At 50.1% G+C, this 16,128-nt stretch overlaps 1 protein-coding gene across 1 annotated transcript in view; it reads right to left on the bottom strand.

Moving 5' to 3' along the window:
* The window catches only part of LOC119317910 (formin-like protein 16), a 4,321-nt gene extending 2,152 nt beyond the window's left edge, over positions 1-2,169 (bottom strand). Inside the window, exon 1 of the mRNA XM_037592412.1 lies at positions 609-2,169. Within this exon, the coding sequence (XP_037448309.1) occupies positions 609-1,873 (1,265 nt within the window). The 5' untranslated portion in view covers positions 1,874-2,169. The remainder of the gene's footprint in view (positions 1-608) is intronic.
* Positions 2,170-16,128: the final 13,959 nt, after the last annotated feature.

Genomic DNA, 16,128 nt, shown 5'->3' with positions numbered 1-16,128 from the left:
CGCAAGAGAACGGCCAAAGGTGGCCGTCTGTCCTTATCGTGGCTTGCCAATAGGGGCTCCAGAATCCAGAGAGAACATACGCGCACAAAAAGGCACCGTGATTTGGGTCGGGCGCCCTTTCGAGGATGCTGCGACGTGAGTCCACCGGAAAAGCGACATCCTGGGTTCCTGATCCCATCGGAGAATCCGCCGACGATCATGGCTGCCATGCCAGCGAAAAGGGCCCCTTTTTTGCGCATTCAGGGCCTTTTCAGTTCTCACTACGCGCATCATCTTCAGTTTCTGCACACTACAGCTACCATTATGCTGCAAGTAACTCAGCTAGGGTGCTAATCGAGCGATGTTTCAGAGAACGTAATGCTAGTGGGATTTTCTCGGTTCATGCCTGCCTGATGGTCCTGCTTTCGTCAAGGTTCAGGGTTCCATCCATGCATGACTCACTGTTCGTGCTGTAGCTAGCACTACATTCCTATGCAATCAGTAATGACCGGTACTGTACCCAGTAGTAATGCACGAGAAGCACAGAGAGAATTAAACGTCTGTATACGGGCTACGGCAATGGTGAACTGAAATGAGAAGCGGGGGCGTTTAATTCAGGAGCTGCTTACTTGAATGAGCCGCCGGTGAGCTTGTCCCACACCATGGAGTGGTCGGTGGCCGCCACGTTGACCTTGTCCCAATGCAGCGGCTTCAGCTTCGCCAGGTCGTCTGCGCCGGATGGCCCGCCCGGGGCCGCCGGTGGCCTCGAGGACGACGCCCAGGCAGGCGGCGGAGGAGGCCCTCCCTTCTTTCCACCGGGGGGCGGGGGCGGTGGCGGCCCTCCCTTCTTTCCTCCGGGCGGCGGTGGCGGAGGCGGGCCTCTGGGTGCTGGTGGCGGCGGCGGCCCTTTGGTTGCTGGTGGAGGAGGTGGACCCTTAGGCGCTGGTGGCGGCGGTGGGCCTTTAGGCGCTGGTGGTGGCGACGTGGTGGCCATTGGTGGTGGTGGTGGTGGCGGGCTTCCTCTTCCTGGCGGGCGCGCCAGCGATGCCGATGCGCTTGGTGGGGCGGCAGGGGCTGGTGGCGGGGACGGGCGGGGGATAGAGCTGACGGCGATCGCCGGCGGCGGCGGCCGTGCGTAGGCCTCGGGGGCAGCCACGGAGAAGGACGAGCTGGAGCTGGCGCTGGGCGGGCGCGGCGACTCGTCGAACACCGCGGAGGCGGAGTCCAGGGAGCCCCTGGGTATGAGCGGTTCCTGATCTATCTTGCCCTTCCTCGGCCGCGGCGGGGAGGGAGCCGGCGACCCCTGCGCCTCCGGCCACCTCTCCGCGCGGCTCTGCCGGGGCGGCGGCTGCGGCGGGCGCCAGCCCCCCGCGGGCTTCCTCCCCCTGCCGCCGCCGCCCTCGCCCTCCTTCTCGAACTCCCGCCAGTATATCGCGTCGAGCCCGTTCTCGTCCACCATGCCGCCGCGGGGCGGCCGCTTCGGCGCCCTCTCCGGCAGCTTGCCGGCGAGCGCGGCGTCCTGGGGCCGGTTGGAGTGCCCGTTGCCGCCGGCGTGCGTGAGCTCCTTCTTCTTGCCGTGGCGGAGGAAGAGGAAGAAGGCGAGGCCGCAGAGCGCGAAGCTGCTCAGCGCCGTGCTCACCACGGCCACGGCGATGTCGCTGCGCTTCGTGGAGGAGGAGGAGGACGAGGAGGCGGACTGCGGGGGCAGGACGGCCGGGCCGGTGGGGGACGGCGACGGGGGCACGATCGGCGGCGGCGGGGCGGCGACGGCCGGGGTGCGCGTGGAGGGGAAGCGGGTCTGGACGTTGCGCTGCGTCGGCGGCTGCCCGGTGGCCAGGGGGCAGAGGGCGGCGGCGAGGAGGATGAGGACGGGGAGGAGAGGGGACGGAGCCATCGCCGTGGCCAGGGGCGGGGAGGGGAGGATGGAAACGCGACGGACGGAGGTGAGGATTGACTTGCGGAATCGATATTCTGCTCTGGCTGGCTGGTGCCGCAGTTGTGCTGCCTGCCTTGCCGGCGGCTGCGTTATTGTTGTGCTGGGTTGGGACTTGGTGGTGGTGCGTTTTGACTTGTTCGGGTTGGGTTTGGTTGGGTTTTGTTTGTTTACTGGGTCCGGCCGAGCGGCACGATGGTTGGGCGCTCGGGTCCGGGAACCGAAGCCAAGACGCGTTGCCTGGCGTCGCGAGGAAGGAAGGGAAGGGGAGGAGCCAAAAACAAACCGCGCGGGCGCCGCGTCGGGTGAGGCCGCCGTCGCCGTTGCGCTGCATGCGCTGCGCTGCTGATCTACTACCCCTCCTTTTGTTTCGTTGGCTGTTTGCTCGGACGCGGAACGGACGCAGCGGGCTCCGTGATTCATTCCGGACGGTTGACCGCACGCGGCCACCGGCCAACAGAGCTAGCGGACCGGACCACCACCCCCACGCGCTCCAAATGCACTATACTTTGTGCCCGGTATGAACGCACTGCGGTGCTGTGCTTGGCTCAACTCAACCATCTGCGCGAGTGGTGGGGTGGGGTGGGGTTTGGTTTGGACGCGCGTGGTTGATGGACGGCCGGGCGGGATTCCCGAAACCCGAGATCGCGATATGGAATTTGGCTGGCAGACGAGACGACGCCAGCCGCAGTGAGCTGGCGGATCGTCGTCGCCCAGTGGCCAGTGCCGCAACGACGCCAAACGTCCAAAAACCTGTCCTGCAGGCCGAACGTTGGCTTCGTGACCGTAATCACCCCAGGAGGGGAAAAAGTCCATTTTAAACCTTGAATTTGTAGGGGTTCGACGAAATGAACCCCCAAGTCAAAATCCCGGTCGATTGCACCTTGAACTATGTAATCCCGGTCTAAATCAAACCCTGGCAAAAATCAACCGGGATTTGTCTAGCTGGTGGGCCAAGGAGCGGCATGTCAGCAAATCGACGCACATGACGCACGACAGGGCCGGCCCAGCAACCCGCCTGTTGCCTCGCTTCCCTTTCCGAGAGAAAAAAAATAATTAGCGAGTACCATGACTCGACCCCACGACCGCCTAGACGAACCACGAGCCATTAGCCACTACACCGTACACAACAACTTGAAAATGTTGGTGCAGAAATCTATAAGAATAGACAACAGTTGAGATTGGAAAACATTTTCAAAAATATTTCTTGAAAATTGCAAGCAGTTTTAAGATACCGCACTTTTTTGTATTCCATATTTCTGGAAAAGTGAAGATGTTTTGTAATTCTGATTTAAAAATTAACACGAACAAAATTTGCAAACCCCAAACAGATTCCAAAAACGCGAACAATTTTAAAAAAACAGGAAAACAAACAAATTATGAAAAACACGAACACTTTTTTAGATTGTGAACAGTATTTAGTATTTTTAGAAAATATATAACAGGATTTTTTTTAATTTAGCGACATAAAAGTTAAAACAAAAACATTTTTTAAAAAGCAAACAAAATTTGTATTGTACGCATTTTAGGAAACGCGAACAAAAATGAAAAAGGTGTGTGGAAGATAATTCAAACTCGCGGCAAATATATGATAGCATTTTTGAAAAAAGTATTAATAGATGAACATTTTTGTAATATATGTTGAACAATTTTCTAAAAAATATTCAACAATTGTGCTATATACACTGAACAAATTTCTAATACAAGATGAATTTTTTTATAAATGAGTGAAATTTTTGGAAAGTACCTTGAATATTTCCTTAATCCGTGAAAAAGAAATGAAAGAAAAAAGAAAAGATAAAAAGAAATAATAAAGAAAAAGATCCACGAACACATTTTCAATTTAATAGTTTGTTTTTCCGAAACTGTGATTTTTTCCCAAATCCATGGACTTTTCTTTTGAAAACCCATGAACTTGTTTTCAAAATTGTTGAGCTTTTTCTAGATCCGTGAACTTTTTTTAATAAAACTTGTGAACTTTTTTTATTTTTGAAATTCTAGTTCAGAAGTTTCTTTTTTTTCGATCAAACAACACCAACATTGGGTCTCGTGTTTGAGCCAGACCGGTTATTTTTTTGTTGTTTAACGAAAATAATTATGCGGGCCGGCCCAGCAGGAGCAGAGTGTAGGGCCCTTTGCGGATTTTTGTTTTTGAACCGAAAAAATAAAGCGGGCTGGCCCAGCAGGAGCTGGTGGGCGCCCTCTGCGAAATGTCCGAATCCCGGCCATCCAAATGACCCGAAGGTTCGATTTAGACCGGGATTACATAGTTCAGGGTGTAATCGACCGGGATTTCGACTTGAGGGTTCATTTCGCCGAACCCCTACAAATTCAGGGTTTAAAATGGACTTTTTCCCCCCAGGAGGTTTTAGGAGAGTCACGCGGAAGAGGCTGTTTTTGGAGAGCCCTTGCTTCGCCGTGTTCCGGCGCTTTGGGCGCGCCGTAGGTGCTGCGTATGCATGCCATTTGCCCGCGGTCTAGCGCTGACTGACGGTGACGCGCGGTGGCATTGCTCGTGGGGATGGTAGCGGTCTCAATCTGAGGACTGCTGTTCCTCGCCCCTTACTTTAGGAAAACATTTGTTTTAAGCCGACTGATAACAACGAAACTTAAACCGTCACACTCGCTGGACACATGTCCCTTGTGGCGCCCGCTCGTCGCCCCAACTCCTAGCGTTATCTTCAAGCCATCCACACGTTTCCTCCAGTCTCATTCCTTTTTGGACGCCATAGCCACCATCCCCGCAAGCTCGCCATGGCCCATCTCTCCTACTTTGATCCCCGCATCTCCTTGGTTCATCCCTGCCTGCTCCATCTCCTTGGTTCATCCCGCCATGGCCGCACCTCTCCTGCTTCACACCTCGCCATCTCCTTGCTTCATCCCCGCTCGATTCTTCTTCATCCCGTCATGGCCGCACATGCTGATTTTTTTTTCATGGTGTGGGCGGCGATGCGAGGGGTCCAGCGAGGTGCTGCAGCCGTTGATGGTGTCTCAAGGCGGAGCCTCTCGCCGCACTTGCCGCAATAGGGAGGCCGAGGAGGAGGTGCAAAACATCAACAAGCTCAACCGCTCGACGATGCAGGGCTGCAACAGCCGGTGAAGCAGAGGGGGCTCGCCGGTGTTGCGATGAAGCATCGCCGGGGGGCCGCCGGAGCTGCAGTGAAGCACGTGGGGTCGTTGAAGCGTCGCCGGAGCTGCAATGAAGCGTCGTCGGAGTTGCATTGAAGTGCCGGAGGGCCGTTGAAGCTTCGTCGGCATTGCAATGAAGCGCCGACGGAGCTGCAATGGAGCGATGGCGGGCACCGGCGGTGTTGCGCGGGGCTGCCAAGGGGAGCTTCTGTGTGGTGTTGCTGCCATGGAGGAGCTGCCTCATCCTGCGGCTGTGAGCGTCTAAATCGGACGGCTCTTGGGGTGGTTTAATTCTGCTAAACATCATCCGGATGATTTGTAGCAGTGGCCTTACTTTAAGGTTTTCGGCTAGCGGGACGACCACGCATTTCCGCAGCAAGATTTCTCGACCGATGGAGAAAAAGAAATAATTATATTAGAGCATCTACAAACCATAAGTACCAAATTTCGGTCCCCAAATGCTCGGTCCTGTCCGCAGGCGGTGATGGGACATCACACAAATTTTCTCCTCTACTGGATGCATCTAAACCGAATAACCGATTTTATATTAGCTCATGTAACGTATTATGTAGCTAAACACATTGTCATCGGACTACCAAAAATTGGCATGCCCTACCAACTACGAACGAAACGATGACCGAAGAAGTTCATCACGGTCGGCCTTGCCCTTCGCGTCGTCCTTGCGATAGTAGCGGTCGAAGACGCGGAATGGATCGAGGCGGAGCTGTCCGATCCGTCGCCGTCCTCGTCTTTCTACTCCTTGGGAGGTGGTGGTGGGGGAGTCCGACCATGGCGTGGACCGCCCGGCTTTGGTCTTTTGCCATCGCCTTGAACGCCTCCCCCACTGCTTCTCGGCTATGCGGGCACAGAGGGATTCCTCCAATGCCGCCTCGCGAGTTGCCGAAGCCTCCTTTGCGCCGCGATCTGCCGTGTCCGCCTGCGCCACGAGGGCTGCAGCAACCGCCTTCGCTTGAAGCTCCACCTGAAGCCTCACGTGGCAGGCACGCCGCCCCTCCTGTACGGATTCACGTCTCGTCACGGAGGTGCAAATGGCCTCCGTTTCGGCGCCCGACGCTGCGGGGACGGGTGACGGGGCCACGACCCGGGGTACCTGACTTGGCCGGACCAGACAAGGACATGGGTCGACGGCCAGGGCCTAGACGGCAGAAGGAACCGACCTTGCCACTGTTTGTTCTCCAAGGCAAGGGCGACGGCGGCGAAGATCGCATCGGGCCACCCTGTAAACCCTAGACCCCCCTGTCTATATAAGGGGAGGTCTAGGTATCCTCTAGATCATCCAATCTTAGATCCAGAAACTCTCGGTAGCAACCTCATACACCATTGTAATCCTCTGCACGATGTAACACCCTCGATGCGACTATATCTTCCACGTGTCGAGGCACGACTTAGAGGCATAATCGCATTGAAGGCATATGTCGCAAGTAAGGCAATCTTCACAACATCCCATGTAATATAAATAATAAAGGGGCGAAACATAGTTGGCTTACACTCGCCACGTCAATCAAGGTACAGAAATAACATTACATCATTCAAACACTCATGGCCCAACTACGGCGCCAAAATAAAAGATAACCCAACATGCGACACGGTCCCGATCACCCCCAACTGGGCACCACTACTGATCATCAGGAAAAGAAACATAGTATCGTTGAGAGTCCTCGTCGAACTCCCACTTGAGCTCGAGCGCGTCACCTGGAGCGGAATCATCAGGCCCTGCATCTGGTGTAATAGTAATCTGTGAGCCACAGAGACTCAGCAATCTCGCACCCTCGCGATCAAGACTATTTAAGCTTAATAGGTAAGGCAAGGTAAATATGTGGAGCTGCAGCAAGCGACTAGCATATATGGTGGCTAACCTGTTCGCAAAAGAGAGCGAGAAGAGGAGGCAAAGAGCGAGCGAGAAACTAGAGGGTAACCTGCGCAAGCATTACTCCAACACCGTGTCCACTTCCCGGACTCCGCCGAGAAGAGGCCATCACGGTAACACACTCAATTGATTCATTTTAATTAATTTAAGGTTCAAGTTATCTACAACCGGACATTAACAAATTCCCATCTGCCCATAACCGCGGGCACGGCTTTCGAAAGTTCAAATCCCTGCAGGGGAGTCCCAACTTAGCCCATGACAAGCTCTCATGGTCAACGAAGGAATAGACCTCCTCCCGAGACGTTCTGATCAGACTCGGTACCTCGGTTCTTCAAGACACTTCGACAGGTTAAAACAAGACCAGCAACACCGCCCGAATGTGCCAACAAATTCCTATAGGAGCTGCACATATCTCTTTCTCAGGGCACATTCAAATTGTCTTAGGTACGGGTAGGCCAGCCCAGAGTTGCCCCTGGTGGCCACCGACAGCTGACAGGTGGACCAACACTCAGAGGAGCACTGGCCCGGGGGGTTTAAAATAAGATGACCCTCGGGCTCCGGAAACCCAAGGAAAAAAGAGGCTAGGTGGCAAATGGTAAAACCAAGGTTGGGCATTGCTGGAAAAGCTTTAATCAAGACGAACTATCAAGGGGTTCCCATTATAACCCAACCGTGTAAGGAACGCAAAAATCCGGGAACATAACACCAGTATGACGGAAACTAGGGCGGCAAGAGTGGAACAAAACACTAGGCGAGAGGCCGAGCCTTCCACCCTTTACCAAATATATAGATGCATTAAGATAACAAGATAATATAATGATATCCCAATAAGTAGATAAATGTTACAACAAGGAACGGTCTCCAATCTTCACCTGCAACTAGCAACGCTATAAGAGGGGCTGAGCAAAGCGGTAACGTAGCCAATCAACGGTTTGCTAGGACATGGTGGGTTAGAGGTTTGACATGGAAATTTGGGAGGCTTGAAAGCAAGCGGTAGGCATCGTAGCATTGGCATAGCAAAAGAGCGAGCATCTAGCAAAGCAAAGATAGTAGTAATTTCAAGGGTATGATCATCTTGCCTGCAAAGTTGTCAGAGTTGACTGGATCCTCGAAAGCAAACTCAACCGGCTCCTCGTTAGCGAACTCGTCTCCCGGCTCTACCCAAACAAGACAAACAAGCAACAAGGACACAATCAACCACGTGCAAACTCAAACAACATGATGCAATGATGGTATGCTATGCGGGATGCGATGCGGGATGCATATGCAAGATGTGACAGGGAAAGCATGAACCTGGCCTCAACTTGGAATTCCAAGTGTGCCACTGGAAAGATGAGATGAAATCGCTTGAAAATGATATAAAGAACGCCGGAATCGGAGTTACGGTTTGGAAATGGCAAGCGATTCAAATATGACACCGGTCTGCGATTTACAGCAAGTAGCCATCTAAATGCAACAAGATGAACATGCTACAGTACCCAAACATGGCATAAAAATACGTGGCAGGAATCCATTCATGATGCTTAACAAAAGTCTAGCACTGAGCTACGGCCAAATCATCCATTAACAGGTTCAAACAAGCATGGCAAAAATGCATATGGAAAACAGATTTCAGACTTACTGAAATTAACACTTGTCTGGAATTTCAGATCAGATAGCACTCTTCGGAGCAACAAAACTATATGCTACAGGACCAGAACATGGCAAAGTAAAACATGGCATGGAGCTACTCAAAAAGCTTAACAAAAGTCCCTTAGTGACCTTGAGCCAAAAGGGATCAGAAAACACATTTGCAAGCATGTGAACATGGCAAAAGCATAATCAGTTTTCAGACTTAGTGAAAACTGGCACATGCTGAAAACAGATTTCAAGTAGGCATGTTTACGAGTTTGATGCACTCACTACGGAGCAAGTCATGATAAACTAAGCATACACCCATCAAGAATACACAAAATGCAATCTAGAAATGGCAAGAACAATAGCATAGCATGCATGGATCAACTACAACATCATCGGCAAAATTACTAACAAGTAGACAATCTGCCCGGAATCACGAAATAACAAAAGTAGAGCTCGATTGACTCAAGCTAGGGTGCTCCATAATTGCAAACAAAGACATGGATGGATAGAGCACTACAATATTAACAAAACATCCTTACTGATCATCCTCAAAAGAGGCACGGATTACTAGGAAACAATATGAACATATGGCCATATGAGATAAACAGCTCAAGGACTTAGTGGAAATGCTAAGTCCTTGAAATCAGCATTACCAAGTGCCTCACTTTGCAAGCTTGTGCTAGTCACCACACACATCACAAAAATACATGGGTTGCACCTCTGGAAAGATGGCAAAACCCTTAACAAAACATATGTAGAGCTCATGGGCATATCATGCACACAATAATCATGGCAAAAATGACAAATATCTAAATGGAGCAGCAGATCTGACAATTATCTCAAGTAGCACTCTTCTAACAGCATTCGGGCATCAAGATGAACTCAAATGAAAATGATGCAATGGAATGAAATGATGTACTCTTTGAGACGAACATTTTAATATGCTATATGCCCAAAACAGAGTTACGGATGCAAAGATATAGCATGATGAACAGGAGCACATGAACTAGGGTTTTGGGCAAAAAGTCAACCGAGGCGGATCTAGATCTGGGCACTATTCAGCTCGGCTCCCGAAGATCGACGGCGTCGGAGTTCGTGCTCGCCGAAGCTGCGGGGCGCCACCGGAGTCGAGGGAGAGGCGGAGAGGAATCGGATCCGGCGCGGGGAAGGCGGTTGACGGCGGGGCGGCGACCTTGGCGGCGGAGACGGGGGCGACCGGCCGTGGCGAGGCTCGAGGCGGGCTGGGTCGGCGGCCACCGGCGACGCGACGAAGCAGGGCGGTGCCGGCGAACTTAGGCGGCGCGGCGAGGGAGGAAGAAGGCGGCGGGACGCTGGAGTGGGCGGCGCGGCTTCGGGCCGGAGAGGGCCCCGCACGGGCTCGCGGGCCCGCGGGGTCGGCGGCGATGTGGGCGCCCGGGCGGGCGAATCAGGCGGTGCCACATGGTGGCGGTGGGAGGAAAACGGACATGTCCGTCGGCGGTTCTTGTGTCCGGCGCGCGAGGAGAGGGAGAGACTAGGGTTTGGTCCGGATTTCAGGGAAGGGATCTATATATAGGCATAGAGGGAGCTAGGAATGTCCAAATGAGGTGCGGTTTTCGGCCACGCGATTGTGATCGAACGCTCTAGATGATGGAGAGGGTTTTGGTGGGTTTTGGGCCAACTTGGAGGGGTGTTGGGCTGCAACACACACGAGGCCTTTTTGGTCCCTCGGTTAACCGTTGGAGTATCAAACGAAGTCCAAATGGTACGAAACTTGACAGGCGGTCTACCGGTAGTAAACCAAGGCCGCTTGGCAAGTCTCGGTCCAATCTGGAAATGTTTAATCCCCACACACGAAAGAAAGGTAGAAATGACCACCGAAGGAGAACGAAGCGCCGGAATGCAAAACGGACAACGGGGAAAATGCTCGAATGCATGAGATAAACACGTATGCAAATGCAATGCACATGATGACATGATATGAGATGCATGACAACGAAAACAACACACGGAGACAAAAACCCGAACCCGAAAAAATAAAATAACTTAAGGCCGGAAACGGCAAGAGTTGGAATACATATTGGGAAAGTCATATCCGGGGTGTTACACACGAGGTATCCGCTCACCATGAATAACAAGAATAAGCAGGATGTAGGGTATTAATTTTCGGAGGCCCGAACCTGGGTAAACTGTGTGTGCAGACTCCGTCCTGATACTTCCGACCTCGTCATGAACCCTATCGAGGGATCTGACGGCATTTCACTCCGTCAGCTGGTGCGCCAGGCACGGGCGACGTTGGTCGGAGACCTAACCCGGTGCGGAGAGTTAAAATAAGTCGGCAAGTTATTGAGGGGCCAAACCTTCATGTTCGGCTCCTTCGAGCTGGGCGTTGACAGTTCGGGACGACTCTTCGACGTCTCGCCCCCACCCTTCATCGACTACATGCGTTTCAGGACGATCGAGTTCGTTTACAATGAGCAAGGAAAGGCCGTGGGAACCTACCTCGGCCCGAACCACATCGCATGGGAATATGAGCAGAGCACCGCTCGACAGGAGAAGGGCTTCGCCAAACTGCCAGCCTGCCCACGAGACCTCTGTGAACATGATATTCACAACAGGGGACACACGCCGAAACTAGAAGCTCGCGCGATGTGCGATCTATATGGCGGAAAAGGCGACCAGCAAGCGGCTCGCATGGTCCAAGGAAATGGTGACCTTCGACGTCAGAGACCACCCAGAGAACGTCATCCATCCAGGCAAACACGCCCTGATACTAGATCCAATCTTGGGGGCTGCCGCTGTCGAGGCAACGAACGAGGGCTGATCCTAGCTACGACGTGCTACTTTTTGAGCTTGCGTTGATTTTTCCCTTGAAGAGGAAAGGGTGGTGCAGCAAAGTAGAGATAAGTATTTCCCTCAGTTTTGAGAACCAAGGTATCAATCCAGTAGGAGATACACGCAAGTCTCCAATCTATGCAACAATCAAACACTTGCACCCAACGCGATAAAGGGGTTGTCAATTCCTTCACTGTCACTTGTAAGGATGAGATCTGATAGAGATAGATATAAAAGATTACTAAAATGTAAAACAAAGTAAAAACAAATAAATCACAATGAGGTATTTTTTGTTTTTTGTTTTATAGATCTGAAAATATATGATGGAAAATAGACCCGGGGGCCATAGGTTTCACTAGAGGCTTCTCTCTTGAAGGAAATAATACCGTGGTTGAACAAATTACTATCGAGCAATTGATAGAAAAGCGTAAAGTTAAGACGATATCCAAGGTAATGATTATGAATATCGGCATCATGTCCGTGTCAAGTAGACCGACTCCTGCCTGCATCTACTACTATTATTCCACACATCGACCGCTATCCAACATGCATCTAGAGTATTAAGTTCATAAGAACGGAGTAACGCCTTAAGTAAGATGACATGATGTAGAGGGATAAACTCAATCAATATGATGAAAACTCCATCTTTTTATCCTTGATGGCAACAATACAATACGTGTCTCGCTATCCCTACTTTGTCACTGGGTGAGATCATCGCAAAATTGAACCCAAAACTAAGCACCTCTCCCATTGCAAGAAGAACCAATCTAGTTGGCCAAACCAAACCGATAATTCGAAGAGAAATACAAAGATATCAAATCATGCATATAAGAATTCAGAGAAGATTCAAATAATATTCATAGATAAACTGATCATAAATCCAGAATTCATCGGATCTCGACAACCACACCGCGAAAGAATATTACATCGGATAGATCTCCAAGAACATCGAGGAGAACATTGTATGGAGGATCAAAGAGAAAGAAGAAGCCATCTAGCTACTAGCTATGGACCCGTAGGTCTGTGGTAAACTACTCACGCTTCATCGGAAGGGTAATAGAGTTGATGTAGAAGCCCTCCATGATCGAATCCCCCTCCGACAGGGTGCCGGAAAAGGCCCCAAGATGGGATCTCACGGGTACAGAAGGTTATGACGGTGGAAAAGTATTTTGGTGGACGCTTCTGGTCATTTGGGAATATTTGGGAATTTATAGGCCAAATATTAGGGTTGGAGGAGCTCCAAGGGGACCACAAGCCCTCAGGGCGCCCCCCTAAGGCATGCCCCTGAGGCTTGTGGCCGCCTCGGGACTCCTCTGACTTCATCTCCAAGTCCTACTTGTGTATTCTGGTCCAAGAAAAATCATCGTGAAAGTTTTATTCCGTTTGGACTCCGTTTGATATTCCTTTTCTGTAAAATTCAAAAACAAGGGAAAAACAAAAACTGGCACTGGGCTATGGGTTAGTAAGTTAGTCCTAAAAATAATATAAAATAGCATATTAATGCATATAAAACATCCAAAACAGATAATAATAATAGCATGCAACAATAAAAAATTATAGATACGTTGGAGACGTATCACGAGGCATGTGTGACACTCGGATTTTATGAGTCCGGGCCCCTCACGGAGAGGTAATAACCCTACGCCTCGAGCCCAGGGGCTATGTTTCTCTAGTGTCTGAAGATTACAAAGGATGTGAACCTTTGTCTTAGCGCTATGGGGCAGCTTATATAGAGTTCGCCGCCCCTCATCATGGCTATGTTACAACGTGTCCGGACCGGTGACTAACTACACTTGCCTTATAATACAAGTCATATATACATGGCGGTTCATCCTCTTGGGCCTCAAGTCGCCACTGGGTCTTGGGCCGCCAACGGGCTCGTATGACCCACCATCTTCATAGGTAAGCCACCAGTGGTATGACCTGGCCCCTCCTGGGCGGTTCATACCAAATAGTCATATCCCCAACATTAGGCCCCAGGTTTACTTGAACTTGTTCATGTCAATATTCAATACCAGTCTTATCAAAATGTTTGCACCACTTATTGAGAAACCTTGTTGTAACCCTTCATGACGTCAGCTCACAGAATCTTCTTAAACCGCCATAACGTCACTTCACATTAATTGTGTACGCGGTTCAGAACATCTTAATTGATCCTTATCTTAATAACCATCCTGAAAATCGAGGCGTCCATATGGCCGCATGATGGTTTCAGCCTCCTTGATTCCCGCGCACGCCTTGTATCCACACCCCTTATAAATAGGGACAGGGGTCTTTATCATTTTCACCCCTTCCTTCATCTTCCTCGCGTCTCTTCTGTCGCTCAAGCTCCGCCGCCATGACCTTCAACCTCTGCACCGACCCAGGACGTTGCATCAACCTGATTGGATCAGAAACTCTGGCGCGCCACCGCTGCTCCTCATCTTCTGTAAGTGCACCTTTCTTTCCATCTCAGATCTGCGTTTAGGGTTTGGATAGTTCATCGGCGTTCTTGTTGTTCTTCGCTGTTTCTTTCAACTCAAGTGGCTTTTAATCTGGATAGGCTACGAACCTTGCGCGGAAAGTAGTTTTAGTATTCCCTTTTATTATTAGAGTAACATCTCCCCGTAGAAAATCTCATTGAAACATCCACACTTTCCACTATCGCCACCTTAGGTTTAGAATTTTACTGCCTTTCCTGAACTGTCATAGATCCAAAATTATAACTTCAGCTTGCGAAATCTATTTGTCCACCACTTAACAAATTTTTCATTTGATAGATCTGAAGCACCAACACTGCCATGACGGCTTATAACATAAACCATGACCCATTATATATCATTAGGCCCCATTAAGCCGCCATCATTTACTTCATAGTTAATAACTCTGCAACATCCTTCCGGTTTAACAACTGCATGCTTTGAACTGTATCTCTGTAACCATTAGCCTTGCACATCGACTTACACGATAATTTGTAACTCATCGGATATCTACTGGTCCAATAATCATCTTGAACCGCCTTGTGTAGGCTGTGCACCCAGCCATGACTAAGGCCGTCACCTCATGCGACTGGGTCCCGTCCATTGTTACCGAGGCAATGCTCCAGGAGTATGTCAAAATTGGCTTCTTACCAACAAAAAACATCATTTAGTGGCGTGTTCCAAAGCCAGCCGAAGTCAGACCTCACCCCCAGGATGGTGAAGTTATTGTTTTCATCGATCATATGAACCGAGCTTCTCACCGCCCGGTTCAAAATTCTTTCATGACGTTCTGCATTTTTTCCAACTTCGTCCTCAAGACATCGGACCCAATTTCGTGTCAAATATCTGCAATTTCCAAGTCTTCTGCGAAGTATATCTTCAAGAGGAACCTAGTGTTGAACTCTTTAGAGAGTATTTTTACTTGAACCGCCAAAATGAAATCACTGACGGGCCCAGTCAGGAGCTTGGAGGGATTTCAATTCAACGACGCAGAGATGCCATTTTTCCTTATGCTAAACTTCCAAGCCACCCCAAGGATTGGAATAAAACTTGGTTCTACCGTAAAGATACTTCTCCTGCTGATGAGAATCCCATGCCCGGCTTCTGTGACCAACGGTTCAACCTGAAGCATCCTCTCCCCGACCGACTTACCACTGCTGAACGAGCCAAACTTGTGCCTACCTTCTCAAAGGTCAGAGCACTATTGGGCAATGGATTGATTGGGGTTGATCTTGTTCGATGCTGGGTAGCTTGGAAGATCATACCTTTAAGCCGCCGGTCCAGTTTAATGTGCACATATACCGACGATACCAAGGACTCACTGCATTATAGTTCAACGCATTTGTCTGACAAAGCCATAAGTGAGATGACTAAGACTCTTCTCAATGAAAGTTTGGAGAGCTGCAGCCAAGTGGGGTTAAATACCTTCTGCACACTCAACTCGGCACCGGATGTAAGTCTGTCCGATTTATATATTTTACTTCATTGTTCATAGAACCTGGAAATCCCCAACCTTTATTGTAATTTTTTGCGGGCTAAATCAGCCTTTTGGGATAAAAGATATGATGAAAAAGCCACCAAGAGGGCCAGGACTAAGACTAAAATTGTGAAGAAGAACAAGAAGAAATCCACTGCTTCTGATCTGTTCAATTTGGACGAAGATGATGATGATGAGTCGGAGGTAGACCTTGATTCCCTTGTCTCTTTTTTCATCCATCTTATTGACACCGATTGCTATCAGGATGACGCGGAAACCAACCAGGCGGGTGATGACGATGTAACTATTATTTCCTCCGACTCAGAGCCCTTGCCAAGCCAGAAAATTCGACGAGTGATCCGGAAAGTAAGGTTTTCTAACCCTTTAGCTCACTTGGATCCCAACTTTATTTTAAAGCAATAACAACATGAGAACTGGTGCAGAACCCAGACCAGTGGAGGTGGAGAACTTTCCTCCAGCTTGCCCAACACGCCAGCCCCACGCAAGCGCCGGAATGAGGTACTTCCAAAAATTCCAACTCTTATTTATTCTCAGGTAGATTTTTATTCATCAAACGCCTAGTCCTCCTGACTCAAATTACCAGGGAACTTCTCATTCTTCGTCTGGCGATTCATCTCAGACTCTGCTTCCGGCTTTCAAGACCGCCCCTGGGTACCAACTTTATCTGAACTTTCCAGCATCTCTTAACTCATACTGACTTTGTAAATCCTCTTGTAGTGGGAAAGCAAAGCCTAGCAAAAAAGCTAAGGTAAACAATCAAACAGAAGATCCCAGGGCTCATGAACCAGAAAAGCAAGCACCTATTTCT

Source organism: Triticum dicoccoides, chromosome 6A (assembly GCF_002162155.2).
Source record: "Triticum dicoccoides isolate Atlit2015 ecotype Zavitan chromosome 6A, WEW_v2.0, whole genome shotgun sequence".
In the NCBI taxonomy this organism is placed as follows: Eukaryota; Viridiplantae; Streptophyta; class Magnoliopsida; order Poales; family Poaceae; genus Triticum; species Triticum dicoccoides.
The sequence above is the reverse complement of the archived record's forward strand: the minus strand, read 5'-3'. Positions and strand labels throughout refer to the sequence as shown.